The sequence below is a fragment of the Erpetoichthys calabaricus genome, chromosome 1 (genome assembly GCF_900747795.2).
Source record: "Erpetoichthys calabaricus chromosome 1, fErpCal1.3, whole genome shotgun sequence".
Taxonomy (NCBI): Eukaryota; Metazoa; Chordata; class Cladistia; order Polypteriformes; family Polypteridae; genus Erpetoichthys; species Erpetoichthys calabaricus.
The window spans coordinates 318,677,309-318,703,382 of NC_041394.2; the positions used below are offsets into that span (position 1 = coordinate 318,677,309).

At 39.0% G+C, this 26,074-nt stretch overlaps 1 protein-coding gene across 2 annotated transcripts in view; it reads right to left on the reverse strand.

Annotated features, from left to right (window-relative positions):
* The window catches only part of si:dkey-97m3.1 (fatty acyl-CoA reductase 1), a 316,542-nt gene that overhangs the window by 212,167 nt on the left and 78,301 nt on the right, over positions 1-26,074 (reverse strand). For both annotated transcript variants that reach the window (XM_028818035.2, XM_028818027.2), the window contains exon 2: positions 3,321-3,558. In XM_028818035.2, coding sequence (XP_028673868.1) covers positions 3,321-3,509 — 189 coding nt within the window. In that variant the 5' untranslated portion in view covers positions 3,510-3,558. The remainder of the gene's footprint in view (positions 1-3,320; positions 3,559-26,074) is intronic.

Consider the following 26,074-nt stretch of genomic DNA (forward strand, 5'->3'; position numbering starts at 1 on the left):
GTCAAGACTGCACACAGTCCTACCAACGAAGAACATCTGAGGAGAAGAAAAATGTAGAGAAAAATAAACATGGTTGCAATGGTGAGTCGCATAGAGGAGGGGGAAGGAGATGGAAAAAAATTGAGACAGAAATTTTCTAAAGTGTGGGAGTACTTCACCGAAAAAGAAAAAAAAGTTGAATGCAGATTTTGCAAAGTGTAGTTTTCTTTTCATGGCATCACCACCGCGATGCATGAGCATCTGAAACACAAGCATCCTGGAGCAGTGATGCCGTCATCTCTTGAGAATTTATGCTGGCGCTGTTAGTTAGTTAGGGTCAGATCAGGAGGGGAGGGAGAGTATGAACAAGACTGAGAAAATAAAACTGAAAAAAGCAAACTTTTACAAGTAACAAATTTACACCCGATCTGTTTATTTCAAATAATATTGCATTAATGCGATGATGTTTTCTGATTGGTACTATTCAGGTCATGCAACGATTTCTTCAAAATGTCATATATATTTGTCTCTTTTTTTTTTTTTTTTAAATCCCCGGTGCTGCACACTGACACCAGGAGGCATGAGCTTATTCAGTGCTAGCAGCAGCATGCAGGTGGCCGGTTGCTTGTGCTATAACAAGCTTGACCTGGCGGCGATCAAAGCACATATACTGTGCAAGGCATGTACGGGGTCCTCTGAGAAAAGGAGAGTGTTCATGGCTCACCTCGCAGAGGAACATTTATTCTTCTGCATGTCCTGGAGTCCTGTGCAGACTGGGCAAGGTCGGGGGGAAAAAAAAAAAATGCGGTCACTGATTACAACGGCAAGAAGGTACGCGAATGAATATGAATAATATTGCATCCGTGCCACAATGTTTTCCGAAATGTACTATAAGGTCATAAAATGAATAATTCCAAATAACATACATACCTATGTCTTGTTTTTTTTGTCAGTGTGGCTTTGACATCACGGGCCATAAGGTGCGTACTAATTAAGAGTAAGCAGGAACACTCAGTAAAATTGAATAAAAAAAATCAAGTGACAATGAGATAGGAATAATGCAGATTTGCCAGCGTTTGTGTGTCAGATTTTATCCATCCAGATCAGAGAATTTCCAGTTCGATTGTCTCAAAACACCACTCACATCTACAGTTATTCCCAGTTTCAGATAAAAAGTAGCCACGTCAGATCCCTGGGGGGGCGGTAGTATGTATTGTGATCGTGACTGAGAGAATAAAAGTGAAAAAAAAACGGTAACTTTTACAAGTGTTATAAATGTACACCGGTTGTTACAGACACAAATCAAATGTATGTGTTTATTGTATAATATTAACAATAAGTGCAACTCACTGCTCAAAACGGTAAATATACAAGGCGCTCAGGATCGAACCGGGGACTCTTGACTATAAGTCAGCAATTCCTACTGCTGCGCCGCGGAAGCTATTGTATCATCCTTGAACCTTTTGTGAAGGTGTTTATTTGATCTTTGCACTTCAGGCTTTACACATTATATAGTTTATGTCTACATTTTGTCATTTATTACTAAAATATGAAAAATTTTGAAAAAAGTTAAATGCACTTTTTTTGTTTAAAGACTACGTGCACTTTAGTTTGTATTGTTTAATGTATTTCTTTTTTATTGTGATGGTCACACTAACATAAAAACATCTGATTATTTTCAAATTCATATGTTTCACTGATTGTTATTTTAATTTGATTATTATTAATTTTAATCGTTGTAAATGCAGAGACATCAGGGTGACATTCACAGGTGGACAGACGTGAGCAGATGAGGTAAGACATGCACTGGAGTCCAGAACAGGATGTGCAACCACAGGTAGCAAGCTTCAAAATAGTCAGGCAGGAAATAATCATGACTAATCGAAAAAAAAATTGAATGATTAGTCGACTACCAAAATAATCATTAGTTGCAGCCCTATTTATTTGTATGGAATGTTATTTGATTTTAATAAAATCAATAAAATAAAAAAAAAATGAAATTCTTCATTTTAATACATTCTTGTTTATCATGGCACCAGACAATGGCATCAGACTCTGTATATGTTTCAATACTATTACTGCTTATTGAAACAATTACAACTTACGCGTTCTCAGTTACTTTGACCCACTATTATAAATAACTATTGGTTTGCTTCTAATCAAACTAATTTGCGTTACATTTTTAAAAATAATAAAAAACAATTTTCTGTCACAACTCTCATAAGTTAAGCTCAAGTGTGGAGCCATTGGAACAATTTAACCACAGAGTTAGACATTCAGCTAACGTTATATTTTTGCCTTCTTTTTCTGATCACATACAGGTATGAGTGGTCACAGCTCAGCAGTACTCCAGGATGTTAAAAAGAATCTGAGCTCCTATAGTAGCTGACACTGGTAAAGTCAGCCATAAAATCTAAAGTAGTCCATGTTTGAATTATTTCTTCTTCTTTCGGCTGCTCCAGTTAGGGGTTGCCATAGCGGATCATCTTGTTCCATATCTTCCTGTCCACTGCATCTTGTTCTTTTACACCCATCACCTGCATGTCCTCTCTCACCACATCCATAAACCTTCTCTTAGGCCTTCCTCTATTCCTCTTAACTGGCAGCTCTATCGTTAACATCCTTCTCCCAATATACCCAGCACCTCTCCTCTACACATGTCCAAACCAACACAATCTCGCCTCTCTGACTTTGTCTCCCAACCGTCCAACTTGATCTGACTCTCTAATGTATTCATTTCTAATCCTGTCCATCCTTGTCCCACCCAATGCAAATCTTAGCATCTTTAACTCTGCTACCTCCAGCTCTTCTCCTGCTTTCTGGTCAGTGCCGCCGTCTCCAACCCATATAACACAGCTGGGTCTCACTACCATCCTGTAGACCTTCCCTTTCACTCTTGCTGATACCCGTCTGTCACAAATCACTCCTGACACTCTTCTCCATCCATTCCACCCTGCCTGCACTCTCTTTTTCATCTCTCTTTCCACAATCCCCATCACTCTGTACTGTTGATCCCAAGTATTTAAACTCCTCCACCTTCACCAACTCTACTCACTGCATCCTCACCATTCCACTGACCTCCCTCTCATTTGCTCATATGTATTTTGTCTTGTTCCTACTGACCTTCATTGCTCTCCTCTCTAGAGCATATCTCCACCTCTCCAGGGTCTCTTTGACCTGCTCCCTACTCTCGCTACAGATCACAATGTCATTTGAATTATTTCTAAAAACAAATAATTTCAGACAAATATCAGAAAATGACGTTCGGACAAGTATTGCACATTTATTTGTTTATTTTACAGAGCATTACTCAAAGCAAGATTAAATGATATGAATCTTACCTTGCACTTCATCATGTCATCCACCCGCTCCTGCATAGACATGCCTGCCTTTGGCCTCACAAGGATGTAGATGGCATTCACGTCAGGACAGGAACGCAGAAGCTTCTCCACCAGCACCTTGCCCATGAACCCAGTGGCTCCAGTAATGAGCACATTTTTTCCTGCATAGTAAGCTGCGATAGATGCCATGATGTTCAGTAACTCTGTTGTTTTGCTTCCAGCTTTGCTCCGATGACACCTATTTAAAAAAATAAAATCAAATATAATAACTGGGCAGAACAATCTTTACTTGCCCACTTCTCTTAAATGCACATAGTACCTTTAGTTCTTACCAGGTATTCTCACACAAACAAAGCAAACACAATCCTTGGCAATGCAGAAATACAAGTTTAAGCAACAAAGTACTCATTCACACAATGGCAGTGTAAAAGTCACAAAGTCTTCATTCCTCAAAAAAGTGGCAATGATATGCACAATGTTTGGTCAAACATTGACCAAGTTTTTCAAAATATTGTAAAAAATGTTTTCAGTGTGATAACAAGCCATGCTTTCATCATTTCCTTTATTTCATGGCCGCCAACTTCCTCAAAGCATCTTTCAAAGGTCTGTACAAATGGATAGCCTGATGGCATAACTCTAAAAATTTCACAGTATTCAAGGATTTGTGGAACAGAAGCTTGAGGGCTTCAAAAGTGTGGTGAACACCGTCTGCATAGCATTGTCATAAAATAATACAACACTTTGTGACAAGCATCCCTCTTGTCAGTTCAGCATTTTGGTCACAGCTGGATACCATAAATGAAGATGGAGACAGGCTACATTGTAATAAACTACACACGCATTGTCTTTTATGTAACTGACTTAGCTGATGAGTACCTCAATTCCCCTCCGTCATCTAAAAAAAAAAAAAATTCCTTAAGGTGATGCAGTTGTAACTACTGCTGCTGCCGATGCTGCTGCTGTCTCATGGATCTTGCACCCAGTTCTTACTAGAGTGGAGTCTGCTGCATCTACTTGGGTTTTCCTTGAAATGTGCAGGTTAGACTAATCGGAGACTCTATATCGGTCCTTTATGGGTGTGTGCATGAGTAAACCCTGTGATGGGCTGGTACATCCTCCAGGTTTGTTTTCTGCTATGCCAGAATTGTTGCCAAAATAGACTGTAGCCCACCTGTGATGCCCAGGTTGCCCATAGCTGAGATATTCCCTTGAACTTGGGATACTGATAGTCATGAAACCGAGGATGGGCTGGGTAATGGCGACACATAACACAGCAAAGGCAGGTGAAAATATGCAGAAGTGTTTTTATTTGGTCAAAGTACAAACAGTGCACGGAGATATTTTCCAATAAATAAATAATTCTCAATAAAATCTGTCCTCTTGTAGAGGTTCAAATTCAATTAAATAAATATTCCAATAAACAGGTTAAATTCAAAGGTTGAAAATACTGGATCTGTCCTTCAAAATCACTCCTTCACCTCTGTGCTTCCTTTTAAAACTGATACCTCCTCTGCTCTCCCCTTTCAGGCAAAGACAACCCTTGAAATCCAGCTCACATTCCCATGGGCACAGGTGGCTTGATTAATTAAAGACCCATGCTCTGCCAATTCCTTCATCAACAAGCTGTGGCTGCTCCACCATATTACGATGTGCACCTACGCCTGCTTGAAGCCTAAGCACACAGTTTTTAAAGAAAAAGCACATGCACTAATATGAACCCCAAATGCATTTTACCACACCACCCTAAACACCTTCAACTGGAATGAGTAGGTTTGTGAATGTTACATCTACTTCAAAGTGATTAAACCCTTCATTATAAGTAGCCATATAGGGACTCCCCATTATAGGGGCTCTCTCTGCCAATAAAGAGCAGAAATAGGCTCAATGGTGAGCCGGAGATAAAGGCACAGTCAACCACCTGGATACTAAAACATTCCAAGCTACAGATTAAAAGTGACTAGTCCAGTTTTTATAACATTGTTAGCCTGACTGATTTAAAGGAATTTAAACACAAGTACACACAAGGTGCACTTGAAACAGGTTGATCAAAGAGCAAAATGACTGTGAGGCATAACTGGATTTTTTGCAATAGGAATTCTTTTTCAGAAACACATTCCAATTTAGATTAAGCCAAACCCATTTACCTCATAACCTCAATGAATGAATGCAGCGGACCCAATACGTTGACTTAAAGAACACAATGCAAACATAAATAGACAGATATGAAAGGAACTACATAATGGAAATAGTTCAGACAGACAGACAGATATTTATTGGATGCTGTATATTACCTGTTTCCTGAATCTGTTTCCCACTGGGCTTATTTATGTATTTGGCAGAACTGGTGGTGCTATGTGAACTTCATGGAGCATATACCTAACCAATCTGAAGCAAGCGAGTGACCCGCCATAATTTATATGAACTATGGATGGAAATGAGGTTGCCCACAAGAAAATTAAATAAGCTTGGGCATGTAAACTCAGCCTAGAGCAAAGGCCATTTTAAACTAAAGTGAGATAAAGTGTTAATCACATGCTACCCACATCAGTGTACTTTCTATTGAAATGCGGTTATAACCAGCTTTATGTGAATCCTTTAGTGAATGTGCTGACATTGAAATATATATACAGTAATACCACACTTAATTAGGTATTCTTGCTCTTTAATGTGTTATAAGAAACTTTGTTGTCAGGAGTAGTTGTACAACAGTAGGAGACAACAGGTACATATCGTAATGGCCTAGATGGGGTTTACCGTGGTTGTCGCCAACTGCCTTGAAATTCCAAGGCTTCTTCCATGTAGGTCCACAAACTCTTATCAACCTTGTCATCCTCTTGCTGACACTGCCAACTTCAGATCACAACACTCAGAGTCAGAAGCAACACCATCTGCGTCACTTTCCACAACTCTGAGCTGAACCATCCCTGGATCACTAAACTGTGTTGGCATCCACGCTCCCAGGAGAATGGATTTTAACAGTGCTCTGTATCAGAGACCGCTTTTTAATGCTCCACATCAGCTGCTTTTAGTGGATATGTGCTAACCCCAATGATTAAGCATTTCTTGTGTGTAGCTTTTACTTTCAGGCAGAGATGGGAGTAGATTCATACCTAGTGGCATGGATCGTGGACTATCTTACAGACAGACCTCAGTATGTGCGTCTCGGGAGCTGCAGGTCTGACATTGTGGTCAGCAGCACAGGAGAGCCACAGGGGACTGTGCTTTCTCCGGTCCTGTTCAGCCTATATACATCGGACTTCCAATTCAACTCTGAGTCTTGCCACATGCAAAATTTCACTGACGACACTGCTATCGTGGGCTTCATCAGGAGTGGGCAGGAGGAGGAGTATAGGAACCTAATCAAGGACTTTGTTAAATGGTGCGACTCAAACCACCTACACCTGAACACCAGCAAAATCAAGGAGCTGGTGGTGGATTTTAGGAGGCCCAGGCCCCTCACCGACCCCGTGATTATCAGAGGTGACTGTGTGCAGAAGGTGCAGACCTATAAATACCTGGGAGTGCAGCTGGATGATAATTTGGACTAGACTGCCAATACTGATGCTCTGTGCAAGAGAGGACTATACTTTCTTAAAAGGCTGGCGTCCTTCAACATCTGCAATAAGATGCCGCAGATGTTCTATCAGACAGTTGTAGCGAGTGCCCTCTTCTACACGGTGGTGTGCTGGGGAGGCAGCATAAAGAAAAGGGACGCCTCACGCCTGGACAAACTGGTGAGGAAGGCAGGCTGTATTGTAGGCATGGAGCTGGACAGTTTGACATCTGTGGCGGAGCGACGGGCGCTGAGCAGGCTCCTGTCAATAATGGAGAATCCACTGCATCCACTGAACAGTATCATCTCCAGACAGAGGAGCAGCTTCAGCGACAGACTGCTGTCACTGTCCTGCTCCACTGACAGACTGAGGAGATCGTTCCTCCCCCAAACAATGCGACTCTTCAGTTCCACCCGGGGGGGGGGGGGGTTAAACATTAATATTATACAATGTTATTGACTGTCATACCTGCCTTGCACTCTCCACCTTGCATTTTTTTTTTTGTAACTTGCACTGCATTTTTATCACTCTTTAATTAATATTGTTTTTATCGGTATGCTGCTGCTGGAGTATGTGAATTTCGCCTTGGGGATTAATAAAGTATCTATCTATCTATGTTTCTTTACAATCTTAACAATTAGCTTTTAAAGACATTGCATAATGTTTTCATGATACACTGCACTAATCATATTTAAGACTTTATAAAAATAGTAAAATAACCAAGGAATATATAAAATACTCGATCACTTTGCTGCAATAACCTAGAAGTATACGGTACACACTTTATTAACAAAAAACAATAACCATCCAGCATCTTCCATGGCACTCTAGCAGACATCCATCCATCCATTTTCCAACCCGCTGAATCCTTTTGAATATATGCATGTGTCATATAGCATTTTCTGCAAACTTCTTTATAGAGGAGATTTTAGGTTTCACTAGGTTTTGCCCCTTTGCTTTATCCTCGATATCAATAGGAGAGATATGTAATCTTGGGTGCTGAATTTAAACAGACACACAATGTTTTCAAGATGTGTAAATGAGGTTTTGGATCTTTGGTGTAGTCCACACTAAGCAATTTTTGTCTCAGATCAGAAGATGTGTGTCCAAACAGTCAATCGACCAATCAATGAAAAAACAAATTATGATTTTTTTTATATAGTATAATTAACATCATTCATAATTATATTTTTTTTATTAAGCAAACACAATTACAAAGTGAATATATATATTAAAAAAATACAAATAATAAAAAATAAAATAATTAAGAGTGGTGTTCCACAGGTGTCAGTGCTAGGGCTGCTGCTATTTTTAATATATAAATTATTTGGACAAGAGTAAATGTAACTGGTTAAATTTGTACATGATACCAACCTAGGTTGATTAACAGATAATCTGGAATCCGTTGAATCAGTACAGAGGGACATAATATAAGCTTGGGCAGATTTGAGGCAAATTAAATTTAATGTAACTAAATGTTATGTATGAAGTAAAATGTTAATTTTGAATACAATTGGAAAGTCTGAAAATCAAAAGTACATATTATGAGAAGGATTTAGGAGTCGTAGTGGACTTGACACTATCAACTGCCACACGGTGTTCAGAAGCCATTAAGAAGGCTAACAGAATGTCAGGTTGTATAGCTCAATGTGTGGAGTACAAGTCCAAGGAGGTTCTGCTCAGGCTTTATAACTCACTGGTGAGGCCTCATCTGGAGTACGGTGTGCAGTTTTGATCTCCAGGCTACAAAAGGGGCATAACAATGCTAGAAAAAGTCCAGAGTAGAATGACTAGGCTGATTCCAGGGTTAAAGGGGATGAATTATGAAGAAAGATTAAAAGAGCTGAGCTTTTTACACTTTAAGCAAAAGGAGATTAGGAAGTTTTTCTTCACACAGAGATCTGTAAACACATGGAATAAGCTACCAAGTAGTGTGGTATACAGTTGAACTTAAGGGACTTTAAAAACTAGACTCGATATTATATGGTGAGCTTTGCTGGGCTAAATGTCTGGTTCTTATTCAGATTGTTCCAATGATCTAAAAAAGCAAAGTAAATGAATGTGGTTTTACCACCCACATATCAAGTGCGTACAAGGACATTATGAAACAAACTGTATAAAATATATATATATACCATATTATTATTTTTTTAATTTATTTTTATCCTTGTCTTGGTGATGTCAGCATGTTGAAATTTTATTAACAATTTGTCCTAGTGTGAACTACCATTTACTATATTATTTTCACAAATACAACCAGCCTGTTGTTGTGGAAACCTAAGTTTATTCATTTAAATTGATATTTATTTTGGAAATTACCACAATGCTATTTTGTTTTCATTTTGGGCACGCCTGTTTTTTGGTCTTGTTGTCATGGTGCATTATGTGGCTGCTGTGGGCGTGGTCACAGAAACAAGCTGATGGAGTACACAATTGCATTTGATCTTTGGAATCTCTAACCATTCGTTCTAAGTATTTCAGTTTTTTTTATTTTTAGATATTCATATAGTGACTTCTGACTATGAATTTTAGCTAGTATTCAGTTTTGATGAAATATAGGATGGATTTTTTGGTTTTAACTCGTGTCTAATCTCTCATTCTGTCTTTTGACCTGGTGGTTTACCTTATTTGGCTTTTAGCCTTACAGTTGTAGGTTGCAACAGGTTTGTCACTCTTCATGTGGTTGCAAGTCTCACTAAGTGTGAGGTCACCATTATTTAAAACAAAAAAAAAAAAAAACTGGCAGTAGGCCTATGCATTACCCAGCCTTCTAACTTTGGACCTTCTTCAAAGAGAAATACAAATTAGTAGTACTGAAAGAAAGGATTTCTAGATTAGCGCTGGAAACTTGTGCTTTTTGTTGGCTATTTTTAAGACTGACAATTAGTTTACTTCTCATTCATGTTTTGACCTTTGGCCTCTTTAATTTTTACAATACAATCTTGCCTTTAAAGAATCTATACCTATTTATTGAAAAACTGTGGACTGGCATTTAAAGTTGTGGGCATAAAACTACAGTGCAGAGATGGTTACTAAAAATTAGCCTTGAGTAACCGAGTGTGGGTGTGGGCCCTGAGATGTACAGGTGTCCCTTCCTCACCGATTCCTGCTTGATCCCGGTACTGCCACTAATGCAAAGTGGAGCTGGGGCCGGTAATTGGGATAGGCTTGAGCATTGTGAAATCAAAGAATTAACAGTGGGGTTCAAAATGAATGGTCAGTAAATTGTTTTACAGAAAGAATTGCTAGTAAAGCACTCTAGACCTTTCTGGACCAGTTTAAACATGTGACACAGAGGCCACTATACACAACAACTCTAAGGACACAGGTTTATATTTCTTTTCTTTTTGACAAAATGTAAATGTTGGAAAGTACAGCTACTGTGAAGAAGAAATTCTTTTAGAGGTGTTGAAAACATTTCTTTTGATCCCTTATCTATGATGTTTTTCTTCTTTCTGTTTTCACTCTTATTTTGGGCTGCCATTTCCTCATTCATTTGACCATCTCTGTTCCTTTGCTCTCCTGCTTGCACTTTTCTCTCTCTTTCTTTCTTTTTTCACTCAGTCTGGTTTTATTTTCTGCACACTAGCCTCTGCTGCCCACTTTTAAAAGCCAAGACAGAACCTGCAAACTTCAAAAAGGCAAGCACCACTAGTCACACTGTGTTCTTAAATATAATTAAAGCTCAGTCTGTATGATTTAAAGGAGTAATTTTTCCAACCGCTCTCTTTCCATCATGTGCAATAAAAGCTCATCAAGTAAAACTAAAGTGCTCAGCAGCTGGTTGAGCCCATGCACCTTTGCCAAGGACAGCCTACAGGGAGTCCTCCTCCTGTCCACTTTATTAACACGTACTCGGCCAGACGCCACCTTATCAAATACAATATGCATTTGTGCAGTGAGCAAACTCATTATCTGGTTCATTAGAGCCTCCTGGGGTCCAGGTCATATTAATCTGCTTGGATTAACTTCTCGAGCACAGTCTATGCTCTTGCACAATATCTCCCAGCATGGCAGTGCAAGCTTTTCTTGTGTATCTTATTTTCTGCTGAATGGATCACATATTAAACATTAAACCACTGAAAAAAATGTGGGCATATAGACACAAGTCTTGCAGATAAGGTATTTTTTCATTACCTGCTGGAAAACTGTGCCTAATACAAAGAAGAATCCTTATCGCAGGGGACTGTGAAAGCTTTGACATGTATTTTATAATTTAAGTTAAAAAAAAAGGGATAACAAGTAAATGTGAAATATTACTAAAACCCAAGGAGCTATTGTACTACTTCTACACAATAAAGAATGGATTTGTAAGATTTCAAAAAAAAATGAAATGTTCTCATTGCATCTGTGATGTAAGATAATCATTACAATACCCTCCTAGGCCCTGCAGATTCTACAACAATATACAGAATTGTGGTATAAGGAGATCAATAAGCGTATTGTATGTATGTCAGAAGTGAAGAGCTGTTCACATCTGTAAGATAAGTTAGTTTAATCTGCTACATCTATCTATAGTCCGTCTTTTGTAATGTGAAAGAGGGAAAAAAAGAAAAAAAAATGAGGAGAATGTGAAAATTATTCACAAACAATGAAGGGGCCAAAATTCAACACCTGACTGCAACCTAATGCAGTTTATTCTTATATAATGTAGTGACTCGTGTAGTGCTAGCAAACTCAGAATGCTTAAATGTATTTATAAACATAAAACACTAAAGAAAAGTATTTAACCATAAAATATTCATCTACAGTGCCTGTAAAAAGTATTCACACTGTTGGAAAATGTCATATTTTATTGTTAAAAAACATTGAAGCACAGTGGAATTTATTTGGCTTGTTGAGACTAATCAGCAGAACAAGACTCTTTAATGTCAAGGGAACACAGATCTCTCAAACCATTCTAAAATACTTATAAATATAAAATACAAAACCATTGTTCTCATAAGTATTTACCCCATTCAGTAGTCGATATTTAATAGAAGCACCTTTGGCAGTACTTAAAGCCTGGAGGCTGTGTGCAGGGGTCTCTCTCAGTTTTGCACATCTGGACACTACCATTTTCCCCAGTCATCTTTGCAGAACTGCTCAAGCTCTGTCAGGTAGCATGGGAACTATGAGTGAACAACTGTTTTTCAAGTCCAGCGCCATCCCGGCCACTCCAGGACATTAACATTGTTGTTTTGAAGCCATTCCTGTGTAGCTTGGAGGTTTTATGCTAGCTGTCGTTGCCTTACTGGAAAACAAAACTTTTCCCAAGGTGCAGATTTCTTGCAAACTACATCCAGTTTTCCTCCAGGATCTCCCAGTATTTTCCTGCATTCATTTTATCCACACAAGTCTTCCAAGGCCTGCTTCAGGGAGGCATTTCCACAGCATGATGCTGCCACTACCTTGCTTCATGGTGAAAATAATATGTTTGTTCATAATGTGCAGCAGTGTAACATGGTGTTTCTATCTGATGGCCAAAAAGCTCAATTTTGATATCATTAGTCCATAAAACCTTCCTCTAGCCAAGTGGCTCAGAGCCTCCCATGTACCTTCTAAGTAAAACTTTACCATCATATGTGTTTTTATTCTCGTTGCCCCTCTCCCATAAAGCTGCTACTAGTGAAGCATCCACTCAGGACAGTCTCTCCAGTCTGGGTCACAGCAGCTTACAACTTCTTTAAAGTTTTCATAGGTCTCTTGGTGAGCTCCATCACTAGTTTTCCTCTTGCATGATCTCAGAGTTTTTGTGAATGGCATGCTCTCTGAATGTACAGCTCTGTCATACCGTTTCCATTTCGTAATGACTGGTTTAACCGTTTAAACGGATGTTCAGTAAGTTTAAAATTTGTTTTGTCTCCATCCCCTGACTCGTGTTTTTCAATCACCCTTTCATGGAGTTGCTTGTAGTGTTCTTTTGTCTTCATTGTGTTGGTTAGGCCACAAAACTGACCACAAGTTGAACCTTGCACACACACTCTACTGTATTTATACTGTAATGAACTGAAACCTCAGATAAGTGATCTCCATTGAACTAATTTTGGAACTTCTAAAATCAATTCACTGCAGCACACTGCAAAATAACAGAACAAATACATATGCCATCAATTATTTTGTGTTTTATATTTGTAATTAATTTAGACCACTTTGCAGAGATCCATTTTCACTTTGACATTAAGATCTTTTTCTGTTGATCGGTGTCAGAAAGGTTAAATGAAATCCACTGTCATTCATTGCTGTATAACAATAAAATATGAACATTTCCGAGGGGTGAATATATTTGACAGGCATTGTGGAAAGACACATCTGGTTACATAAACAGTAAAGAGAATCAAAAGCTTTAGCTAAAATGTAACAGTATAATGGCTAATAAAAACATATTACCAATTGTCAATGAAGGAGAGGAAAACCAAAACTCCAGTTAATTGCATTCTTTGAGACAAACTCCAGGGACTGTTGAGAGTGTGATGGTTTAAAAGTGCAATTAAGCAAATGAAATGACAGAAGAGGGTTGGAGAAGACACCAGGGAGCACAAGAATCTGTCTGCTTTCTCCACAAGTCTAAAACCACCAACCCAGAGGAAAATTTGTGACCCCTGACTGACTCCAGCCACCCCTCCCCATCTACCAATTCACACTCCTGTAAAAGGACCCCCTAGTCTCTAGTCTATGTAAAGACTTACATGTGTTATACTGTGCCTTTGACAACACACTGACAGTGCCCTGTGCCCCTTCCATCCAGTTATATTAAACTAGAACTCTTTTTTAAGCCTTATTTGTGTTTATTTTACAGAGGTCTACAATCCTTCGAAACAAAGATGCAAAGTCAGAATTTGGCTGCCCACTACTTTTTGAACATTCCAGTATTTTACATATCACATGCTCAAATCTACTATTGTATACAATGATGCTGTACCACTAACACCTGATTTCTAAGATGTCTGGTTTCAGAGCCAGGAGTAGTAGCTTGTTCAAAGTGGTAATTGTACAAAGTGTCTTGGCAGCAGATCAAGAAAGAAAACAGATTCTACTAAATGTATGAAAAATACTCACATCAGGGACCGGCCATGATGTTCAAGAAAGACGATGGACAGGTAAGACAAAAGCAAGTATCCAAACTCAGATTGGGCCAGTCGTTTCAATTTGTATCTCAAGCACATGAGAAAGTATATATTCCACTTGGATGCAGTAATCCCATTCTGTATGACTATAGGCTAGAAAACTGGTGCACAGGGGGTCATGGAAGTTGGGGTATTAACTAAAGATTAGGAATGAGGTGCTGTCATTCTTGTTCCCCTGAGCCGGAGCAAACCTGAGTAACCCAGCACTTGTTCATCTACATGTTAATAAATGAAGTGATGATGCAGCAGGGAGAAATGTGTCAGCTAGTCTGGACAAATTCAGATGGGAGATGGGATCAAAATAAGAGTACATCAGCTACCATCATTGTAACCAGGGTTTCATGCATATAATACTAACTGAGACCTCTTGTAAACGTACTGTCAAGTGACCTGTTTTATTAGCTTTTAATTCCAGAAGCAACATTCAAAGCAAGAACAACACATTACAGTTAAAGCAATTGAGGCGCAAAGACCTAGAAACAAACTAACAGAAGGCTGTCTGAATTGAGAACCCTGAAGTCAGTTGACGGCCTGAATTGTGTATCCTGCTCATCCGTATCAATCGTCATTCACCGGTTTATATCAATATGAAAATAATAATAATGCATTTTATTTATAGGGCACTTTATATTAGCAGTAAATCTCAAAGTGCTACATAAAAAGTTTAAACAATGGGAAAGCAAGATAAAAACCAGAGATAAAACAACAATAATTATAGCATTCTTGTTAATAAGCTTTCCTAAATAGAAAAGTCTTTAGTTGTTTTTTTAAACAGCCCACAATCTGCTGTGTTCTCAGGCTCTCTGGTAGGGCATTCCAGAGCCGTGGAGCAGCGGCTGCAAAGGCTCGGTCACCCATTGTATGAAGTTTGGTCACAGGGGGGGCGAAGGTGGTAGGTATTTGCAAAACTGAGGTTTCTTGCAGTAAATTGTAGTATAAGGAGTTCTTTAAGATATTGTGGAGCATTTCCATGGATACATTGGTGAGTAAACAAACAGAGTTTGTATTCGAGATGGAGGTGGATAGGGAGCCAATGAAGTGACCGATGGATTTGTGAAATGTGTTCATATTTCTGCACCCTCATCAGGATTCTTGCAGCACTATTTTGAATTTGTTGTAGCTTTTGAAGGCTCTTGTTGGGTATCCCATTGAGGAGTGCATTACAATAGTCCAGCCTGGATGAGACAAAGGCATGAACCAGCTTTTCAGCATCACAGAGGGAGCGGTAGGGACGGAGTTTGGCTATGTTTCGGAGATGAAGGAATGCAGTTTTACAAAGGTGATGGACATGTGTATCAAATGACAGATTGGAGTCTAACTTGACACCCAGATTTGTAACAGAAGGGGAGAGGGTAATGGTACGGTCAGAAAAGGAAATACAATTTACAGAGGAACGAAGTTGATGGGGGTACCAATTAAAAGAGCTTCAGTTTTGGTGCTGTTCAGCTTGAGGAAGTTCTTGGACATCCAGGCCTCAATCTCATCCAACCAAGAGGAAAGAGTTGATGGAGGTGTAAAAGAAGTCGAATCCAGTCTCGCATAGAGCTGTGTATCATTGGCATAGCAATGGAATGAAACTCCATGCTTGCGGATGATGTGACCCACGGGTAGCATATAAATATTAAAGAGGGTCGGCCCAAGGACTGATCCTTATGGGAACCCACAGGTGACAGTGTGGGTATGAGATTTAGCATCCCCCAAGGCCACATAATCAGCCCTAACTGTAAGATAGGACTCGAACCACTGAAAAAAGAATGTCAGAAAGTCCAATTATATAGTGAAGATGATGAAGGAGAATATTATGATCTATTGTAACAAATGCAGCTGTGAGGTCCAGGAGGATAAGGAGTGATGGATAGCCCTGGTCAGCAGCCATCAGGAGGTCATTGGTGACTCTGACCAGGGCTGTCTCTGTACTGTGAGAAGTTTGGAAACCAGATTGAAATTTTTCAAACAGATTGAATTTTTCTGTGGTGATCCTATCACTCCAGTAGCAGCATGCACAATCTTAAATTATTTCACAATACATTTTTACATCAGTTTTTTGTATGAAGATATGGAAAGTTAACTTCTTGTATTGTTATTAACTTGTTTAAAATTTGTAATATTGCAGTATTTAATTTGTTTCTTTTTTAAACAATAGACTTAATATTGCTTAGAGAGTTAGAGAAATTGTTGCAATATTTTGGTCAGTGATAAGGGAACAACAACAAAAAATAAATAAATAAACAGGTAGAGATCTGATGTATCTTACTTACTACTTGTATTCAAAACCAAAGCATTAGTTTAAATCCCTTTTGTTGTCATAATCAAATTAAATCTTGTTAGTCTTTTGTTCATTCCTTAAATTTCTTTAGCACTGGGATATCACATGTATTTTTTCATATTTAATTCAAAATTTCAGATGGAGGACAGTAAACGTGACAATCTTTTATGATGACATCACACATCATTTCGCCATCCACCCATATGGCTAGCAATGGATGTCAAGGCTTGACAACAACAAAGTGGCATAAATGGTGGCACCCACCAACAAACCTTAGGCAAAATGGTGCTGTGATGAGGTCACAAAAATAGTAATAAAAATTAAAAACAAGAACAACATAAAAATTGTAAAGTATAAAATAAATTAGGACATTCAAAAACAATAATTTGACAAATCAAAACAATAATGTCAGTAAAAAGTCAAAAAAATTAAACACAATTAGGAAATATTCGTATGGGAGCCTGGCATTTGCACTGTGCTGCTATTTGAAAAATTCTGTACACTTCAGTTTCTATAAGCAGCAAAGAAGAGCTCAGTTTAAAACAGAATCTGACTTGCTTGTAAATGTTAAGTCATGAAACTGCTTAAAGACAACTTAAGAAGAAATAGACCTTTTCATGGACAAATAAATATGTTTCCAAAACTTGCTGTTGTACAATCCTTAACCGTTTTGTCGAAAAACACTTGGCATAGTGGACAGCATTTGCAGTGTGGATCAGTGGAGAGTAGTGGTGTGTCAGCGCTGCACAAAAAGGTGGGAGCCAATTAAAAGAGAGTTTAGATGATGTCACCAGGAGGCACCCCGCTTACAGTGCCCTACGCACAGGAGCATAGGACTTCTCTTATTGCTAACGATGTTAAAAGGAGCTATTTCTGCTCCTCCAGATGTTTGCTGGTTTGTGGCTGGCAACTGTCACTTATCACAGTGTAAATGTCCAGACTGGTGCAGATTCTGATGTGTGACACCCACTCCTCTCCTTATTGGAGAGGGGGGCAAATATAATACCAATTAGTTACTGTATCTATATTAAAATGCATAAAATCTGAAGAAAGAACTTTTAAGAGCCTGCAAGATATAATCATATATATATATATTTGTTTACAACCATTCACTTTATTTTCTTGTTTTGCCTTTAGATTCTTTTGCCATAAAAAAGTTGAGCAGATAATAATGTGGATCTGAGCCTTTCAGATATCTACAGGATGTTCCTTAGATCTGAGAATATTGAACAATGGTTGTTGTCAAGCATTTCAAAAAGGAACATACCCAGTTTGTTAATATGTGCCAGTATTCGAGCACAGGGACAGCTGATTTCTATTCCCCAGATCTCTCTTCTCACTCTGGAATCTACCAAAGTAATAATAATGAGCAGTGCCTGCAAGGGCTAAGCAAAACTGACATGTTTACCAAACTCCTTAGTGTCGGGAAGCCCAATAAATAAACTTGTCAGAAGTGGATTGTGTCAGAAAAAGGTTTATAAACTCTCTTTTAAGAGTCAAGCAAGAGAATTTAATACTAACTTATGAACTAAGGCAAATAAAGAAATGTTTACCTGGTGGTCCAGCATACTTGCCAGTATATTACAGACTGGTAGTGAAGATGGTCTAGACATCTAAAGTAGTGGATAAGTTCTTCAATTTTATATCAATACTGCCTGGCAAAACCTCAAAACTGACTCAATATGTGACCCTAATGAGACACGTAGAAATATGAAGTCTTTGTTAATGCACATTTTGGATAAAGGTGTCAACCTAAAAAAACAAAATGCTGTATATAAATTTGTGTTATTATGTCTATATGATTATGTACTCTATTTCCATTGTTTAGATCTCTTAAATCAGATGGAAGGGAACATGAAATTGAAAGGTATTTCATAAAGGCATCTGAAAAGAACAAATGAAGCAAAGCATTAATACTGATGTCAAAGGAATATCTTATTGTACCAGCAGATTAGTGAAGAGGACATCATACAAGTGTTATGATCATGCTTCTTTTTAATTTTGATTTCCTTTTCTGGAATGAATTTTGCATATAAGGGCCAACCTTATTATGGTTTTTGGGGATGCTGAATTCAATTTCAAAGTTATTTTTTTGATTTAAGGTTGTTTTTCAACCTTAAGCTTTACATTATTTGTATCTTTTCTATCTATGCCGCTTCTTCTCTTTCTTTCGTCGGCATCTTTTCACATTAAAACTGATTTAAGTCAGAGTTTGTGTTGCAATTACTTAGTACGTTTTCTTTAATTTTTCACTTAAGCTGGTACTTAAGTCTTCAATCTGCCTCAGGAATGATTTAAGATATGAAGAGGTAGGGGAAGTGACAGCGAAGATGGTAGGGATGAGAATGGTGCTGGCTGCTGCAGAGAGTTGATGCTACAATAAAATAAAATAAAAATAAAAATAAAAAGAAGAATAACCTTGGAGGTCAATCTTCACCCTGAAAGCGGATAGTAGACGTCACATAGTTTATTATGTGTACCAAATTTCAGGTCAATAGGTCAAACGGTTTGCAAGCTACAGGTGATTTAAAATCCTTGACAGACAAACAAACAGCCACGGTAGTGTATTGTATATAAAGATATATATAAAAATGAGTTTTTGGGTGATACAGTGGTAAATCATAAGGCTTCACATTTTTGGAGAAAGATTCAAATACTGCATGCAAATTTAAAATTTTTGAGATCTTCAGATAGTTAAAGCTTATGAAATGGAGATAACAAGGCTGCAAGTTAAATCACCATTGCTGACTGAGTGTAACGACCCTGAGTGAGTCACTTCACTTGCCAGAGTGCACACTGCAGAAGCAGAGACAATTATTGCAGTAGTGATGTATAAACCAGTTTGAATACCAACATTAGCATTATAAACACATGTAAATGTGTTTACACAGCTCCCACATACAGTCACTTGTCTTTTATGAGAGCCGATTTAAATACTCAGAGAGAGCAGAGCATACAAGATGCGATAGCATATCAGCAGCCACTGTAGAACTACAGTCCGTGAGATTCCTTGATCGACTAAACGCAACAATAATTACTGTAGGATTGCTTAGTCTTTTAAAATTGCAACTGGGCAGATGCATTACTGGCACTTGGTTTGAACAGAAAGCAAGCACACATTCTCAAGCCTATATTTTCTGACATTTAAGTCTTTATTTCTTCTTACATTGGTCCATAATTTAATCAATCAGCATCCTAATGGCCAAAACATAATGGACTGTATTTGGATGCTTTTCAATCCAATTAATCATTGTATGCCTCAGCATCTTGGGCAACTTTCCAGCCCATAGAGTAATCATTTAATAATAACAGATGAAACCATCAAGCTAAAATACTTTATGGTAAGAAACCCCCCCCCCCCCTCCCACCCACCCAAACATATGGCTCATACCATAATCAATATGGTCAGGTAAGAACTAAGTTGCCTCACATTTTCTCAATTTTTAAAAGCTGTTTTCATCACCTTTCTGATTTAATATTCAGTCCAAATATAATTGAATGAAAGCAGAGTTTATATTCTGTTCATTCTGTGCATTCAAAATTTGCTGAAAAAATGAATTGGGAGCAAAGTGATTTGTGAAACAGTGTAAGTGTAATGTAAATCCTCCTTCATCACCTCATCTCACTCTCTTCCCACATGCGGATATTTTCCACAAATTCACTGTAATCTGTTGCACTGAACTAGTTTCACAGATGCCTTCATTATAATACACACCGCAGCTACAGCCATTACAGAAGGACTTGGATAGCATACAGGCTTGGGCAGATTTGTGGCAGATGAAATTTAATGTCAGTAAATGTAAAGTATTACACATAGAAAGTAAAAATGTTAGGTTTGAATACACAATGGGCGGTCGGAAAATCGAGAGTACACCTTATGAGAAGGATTTAGGAGTCATAGTGGACTCTAAGCTATCATCTTCCCGACAATGTTCAGAAGCCATTAAGAAGGCTAACAGAATGTTAGGTTATATAACATGATATGTGGAGTATAAGTCCAAGGAGGTTATGCTCAACCTTTATAATGCACTGGTGAGGCCTCATCTTGAGTACTGTGTGCAGTTTTGGTCTCCAGGCTACAAAAAAGGACACAGCAGCACTAGAAAAGGTCCAGAGAAGAGCGACGAGGCTGATTCCAGGGCTACAGGGGTTGAATTATGAGGAAAGATTAAATAAGCTGAGCCTATACAGTTTAAGCAAAAGAAGATTAAGAGGTGACATGATTGAAGTGTTTAAAATTATGAAGGGAATTAGTACAGTGGATCGAGACTGTTATTTTAAAATGAGTTCATCAAGAACACGGGGAATTGTTAAGGATAAATTTCGCACAAACATTAGGAAGTAAGACTTTCGGGACTTTCAAAACTCGACTTGATGTTTTTTTGGAAGATATAAGTGGATAGGACTGGCGAGCTTTGTTGGGCAGAATGGCCTGTTCTCGTCTAGAATGTTCTAATGTTCTAAAAAAGTTCTGCTAATTTGGGTATCAGTGTTATCTTAGAATTGTCCAACAAAGATCTCTCATTTCCAAGGGCTTTCATAGAAAATGTCCCACTAGGAAGCTCAGGTTTGCAGTCTGTTCAATAGCGTGTGAACACAGCATTACTTTTCTGCTGTTGGTGCACCAGATCCTTTTCATCTGCTGCTGCAACAACGTCCTAAAGACAAATATAAATTGGTCCATTACGAGTGAGTGTGGCTGTGAACTAATCATTTCCTCCCCTGATCTTCCCTGCAGATTTTGGTATTAATACTGAAATGCAAATCATAACTAAGTTTCTATATTCATGCATGATTTAAATGAGCACAAACTACTTACATGAGGAAAACATTTTACTTCCTTAAACCTTTTTCACCTTTACTAATTAACTGGCCAAGACTATTAGATTGCAATAAAAACCGTATGGAGTCTGACCCAGTAGGCAGCAGTGTAATTTTTGTGTTTTTCATAATTTGGACTATGAGGTGTGTTTTTATAGGTATAAAATTTTGGGATATGTTGGGCCCACTTAGCTATGGAGTACAAAGAGGTCACCCATAAATCCTTTAACCCCACTTGCATTGTCTTTCCAGCCAATTTCTAAGTATAGATACCTCAGTCCTTCAGGGGGGTAAATCTGAATACTGGCAAAGTATCTAATAAAGTCAAGTTCAAAAGTATTGTCATTTGTATACAGTACAATGTATAGAACTCTTACTTGCATGTCTTTCACAGACTAGCAGTTTATTACCAATCAAAGATAATTAATATAAAAGACAGGAAATCTACACATTTTTTTTTGATTTGCCCATCTGCTCCACAGTTTAATAGTACAAACCAAACAATTCAGACATGATTAAAGTGCATATTGCAGACTTTTATTGAAGGGGATTTGCATTTGTTTTAGTCACACCATGTAGAAGTGACAACACTTTTTCTGTGTGATCTCCCCATTTCAGCACACCGTAATATTTGGGACACAGCAATGGCAGGTCCGTTAAAGCAGTCATATTTAGGACTTTGTCACATATCCCTTGCATGCAATGACTGCTTGATGACTGTGATTCATAGATGTCACCAGGCGCTGAGGATACTCTTTGGTGATGCTCTGACAAGCCTCTAATGCAGCCTTTGTTTCGTTAAGTATTTTGCTCAGCATATTTTAGGCTCGCAGTGGGTAGCGCTGCTGCCTCGCAGTTGGGAGACCTGGGGACCCGGGTTCGCTTCCCGGGTCCTCCCTGCGTGGAGTTTGCATGTTCTCCCCGTGTCTGCGTGGGTTTCCTCCAGGCGCTCCGGTTTCCTCCCACAGTCCAAAGACATGCAGGTTAGGTGGATTGGCGATTCTAAATTGGCCCTAGTGTGTGCTTGGTGTGTGGGTGTGTTTGTGTGTGTGTCCTGCGGTGGGTTGGCACCCTGCCCAGGATTGGTTCCTGCCTTGTGCCCTGTGTTGGCTAGGATTGGCTCCAGCAGACCCCCGTGACCCTGTGTTCGGATTCAGCGGGTTGGAAAATGGATGGATGGATGGATATTTAAGGCTTGCTCAACTGGATTTAAACTGAGTGACTGGCTTGGCCATTAGGTTCCTCGGAGAAAGCCCAACAACGCCTCTACTTCCTCAGGAGACTGAGTAAGGCCCGGATGTCCCCAACAACCCTGTGCAGATTCTACAGGTGTACTGTGGAATTCATCCTGACAGGATGCATCACATCTTGGTACAGCAACTGCTCAGTTCAGGACTGCAGAGCTCTGCAGCGTGTGGTGAATACAGCACAGCAGATCATGGGCACACAGCTCCCTGCGATCCATGACATCCACACTAAACGCTATCTCAGGACAGTGAACCATATCAGGCGGGACTCCAGCCACTCTGCACTGTCACTTTTCACCCAACTCCCATCTGGGAAGCAACTAAAGTCCCTTCAGACACACACCTCCAGGTTCAGGAACAGTTTCTACCCAACTGCAATCAGACTCAAGAACAATCAGTATCCTTGTGTCACCTCCACTGCTACCTGCACATATACTTCTGCCACTGTCTCTATTTATTCCTAGGATTCTGGTTTTATTTATTTACTTATTTATATTCACTTATTTATTGTGTTTTTCTGTCAATGTTCACGGTCTGCAGGGGCACATGCAAGCAAGCATTTCATTGTACATGGTACTTGTACTTGTACACATGACAATAAAGAATTGAATTGAATTGAACAGAACATCTCAGAACTCATTGTGCCACAGCGATCAGCAGATCCATCATCAATGAAGATACGTGTGCCAGTACCGGGGGCAGCCATACATGCCCAAAGCCATAGCACCCCTACCACTATGTTTATCAGATGCTATACTTTGGATCTTTGCTCTTTCCATCACTCTGATACTGGTTCATCTTCGTCTCATCTGTCCACAAGTCATTTTATCAGCGTTCTGCAGACTCTTTTAAGTCTTTTTTCATAAACTGTAATCTGGCCATCCTGTTTTTGTGGTTAACTAGTGTTTTGCATCTTGCAATGTGGCCTCTGTATTTCTGTTCATGAAGTCTTCTAGATAGTCGTCTCTGACACATCCACATCTGCCTCCTGAAGACTGTTTCTGATGTGTCGGACAGAGCTTTGGGGCATTTTCTTTACCACATCAGCAGTGGAGGTCTTCCATGGCCTACCAGTCCATTTGTGATTAATGAGCATGCATTCTTTCTTCTAAATGATATTCCAGACAGTTGATTTAGATAATCCTAAGTTTTATCGAAGTCTATAATAGTTTCATTCTTGTTTTTCAGCCTCATAATGCCTTACTTGACTTCCATTGGCACAGCTCTTTTCCTCATGTTCAACAATGGCAACTACAGACTCCCAAAGAAGCCAAGATGTCTTATGAAGCAACAAAAAACACACCTGAGGAGTCACAAACACCTGTGACGCCAATTGTCTCAAACATTATGGTTTATAAAAAGTGTCATTTCTTCATGCGACATGTGACCAAAATGTATGCAAAAACTCATAAATGAAAGTCTGCAATGTGCACTTTAATCACGTCTGAATTACTTGATTTGTAATTTTAAACTGTGGAGCAGAGGAGTAAATCAAGGAAAAATGTGTCGTTGTCCCAAACATTATGGAGGACATTGTATAATCAGGTTCTCTTCCCTCAGGTGGCTCTCCCCACTCAGGTAATTTCCAATGGGCTCCCAGGACAAACTTGGTTTCATCCGCTACAAAGAACGCATTCTAGATAACTAATATCAAATATTTTGCACATACAATAAAACATTTTTTGCGATCAAGAGTTTACTGAAATTATTATAGTAAAGATGAGAACAAGTAACACTCAGTAGGTGTCACATTAAAAATCTTCATGAGCTCCCCACTCAGGTCTGTGCCACTGGGTCCTCAGGACAAACTCGGCTCCATCTTCAACACAGAGTGCAGAAAGCAACTGTCTAAACTAGCTTAGCCAAATTTGAACTCTAACTCAAGTAACTACTGGCTGCTGACTGGGAGAACGTCCATTTTTCATAGCAGCTTGTTCTGTTATAAATGTAAAATCATGCATTCACAATACTAGACAATCTATACTACAAGCTCTCATGAAAAAAGCCACATTTCTCACTTTGGACCAATATAATTCTATTTATCTATCTATCAATAATAATGTTCGCATCAGTGGGGGCTAAACAGCCTTATAACCTGTGCATAAAAACTGTCCCGGAATATAGTGGTATGAGTGCAAAGAGATTAGGAGAAAAATGAAAATCCCGGATAACACCTTTTATGGATAAATAAAATTGTATAGCTGTTATAAGGTATAACGTGTAGAGTTTGCTCTATCTTCCCATGTCTGAGAGAAGTTTTTTTTTGCTCTTATGCTAGCTTTCCCTGCAATCTCCTCTGAGCTCAAGCTTGCCACCCTGTGCAGGGTTATTTCATGCCTTGCACCGAGTGCTGGGGTTGATTTTGGTTCAGTGCACCCCTAAAATGTGTTTCCTGGAAATGGACAGTTGGATATATTTACCAAAGACAGGCTTGATCTTTCCAAATAAAAAATTATACTGTGCTCCTTTAATTTCTTCAATATATTCCGTCTTCCAGGAGACTTCAGCTTGACTGTGAATGGACACAACCCCCCTGAGAGCTTACAGTTTTATTATTTTTTTCCTTGTTTACAAATCCTTAAGTTTGTCAAGCAGAAAAGCAGACCCCCCCTCCCCCCCAACCCTTGACTTCCATCTCTGGGCCATGAGTGACCTAGATAAGCAAACTGTGCAGGCGTCTTTAGGCTAACCGGCAGTGACAAACAAGCAGATCTCAAACTGCGATCTCCATCGAAAATGAAACAAAAAGCCGTCCGCTGTTAATAAGGAAGGGCAATTGATTAGCTGTCAAAGCTGCCACTTCTTCATCAAGATCACAGCAAACTCCCCTAGGTCAGGATTAGCACCCAGTAAACGGATGGGAACTGGTTGGTCCACATTCCTAATTCGGGAGATGAAATCTATGTCATGTGCAGTGAGTGCTTCTCTTATTTTATTACCGCACTCTCCCAACACCACCAGCTGTCTGAACTCTTTTATGAATATCTGAGTGAGTGATGGCCAAAGGCTACCTACTGGATTTCAGTATAAACACATTTTTATCAAGTGCAGCTAAATAAAGATCAATTTAGACCAAATAAATATTGTCTCCCTACAGGATCTGTAAAGTAACTAGTAATGGGGCTCAAGGTTAAAGACATTACACAAATAAAGACTGATTAATTCACTTTGGAGAATGCTATGAACTAAATGTAGAACAGATTAAACTCCTCCACTTGTTGTTAGTACTGCACACTGATCAACGGGGAAAGTGTAGCCTTTTGGCCGAGCAGCTATAAGGTGGCAGGTTCAAATACAAATGACTGCCACTATGACCTTGTGTACAGCCGCTTAGCCATCTACCCTGGAGAGAACTTCTGGATGTGGCTTGCCAAGAATGGAGCTCTTTAAATGAGGATTGCAACACAGATTGATAAGCGTGGTGTATATTAGTCACACTTTTGCTAGTTGTGTTTCCATTTTCACAACTGATTGCAGTAATTATGACAAGGGAAAAGATTCAAAAAAGTGCGTGACAATCACAAATAAACAGATGACGGAAACAGAAGATGGGGGACGTCAGTTATGTTTTATTAACTATTTGTGTATTTCTGATTAGGATCATCTTGAAAACAGGCTGATTTAGGCTGTCAGTGTGATCCTAGTGTGGCAGCCACTTAAACTGCCAGCCTTTACACTGCAAAAATAAGAAAATGTGCCATTTCTGTTGTAAAAGTTGTTGTTGGCTGACTACATGACATTAAATATTAGTGGCAGCCGT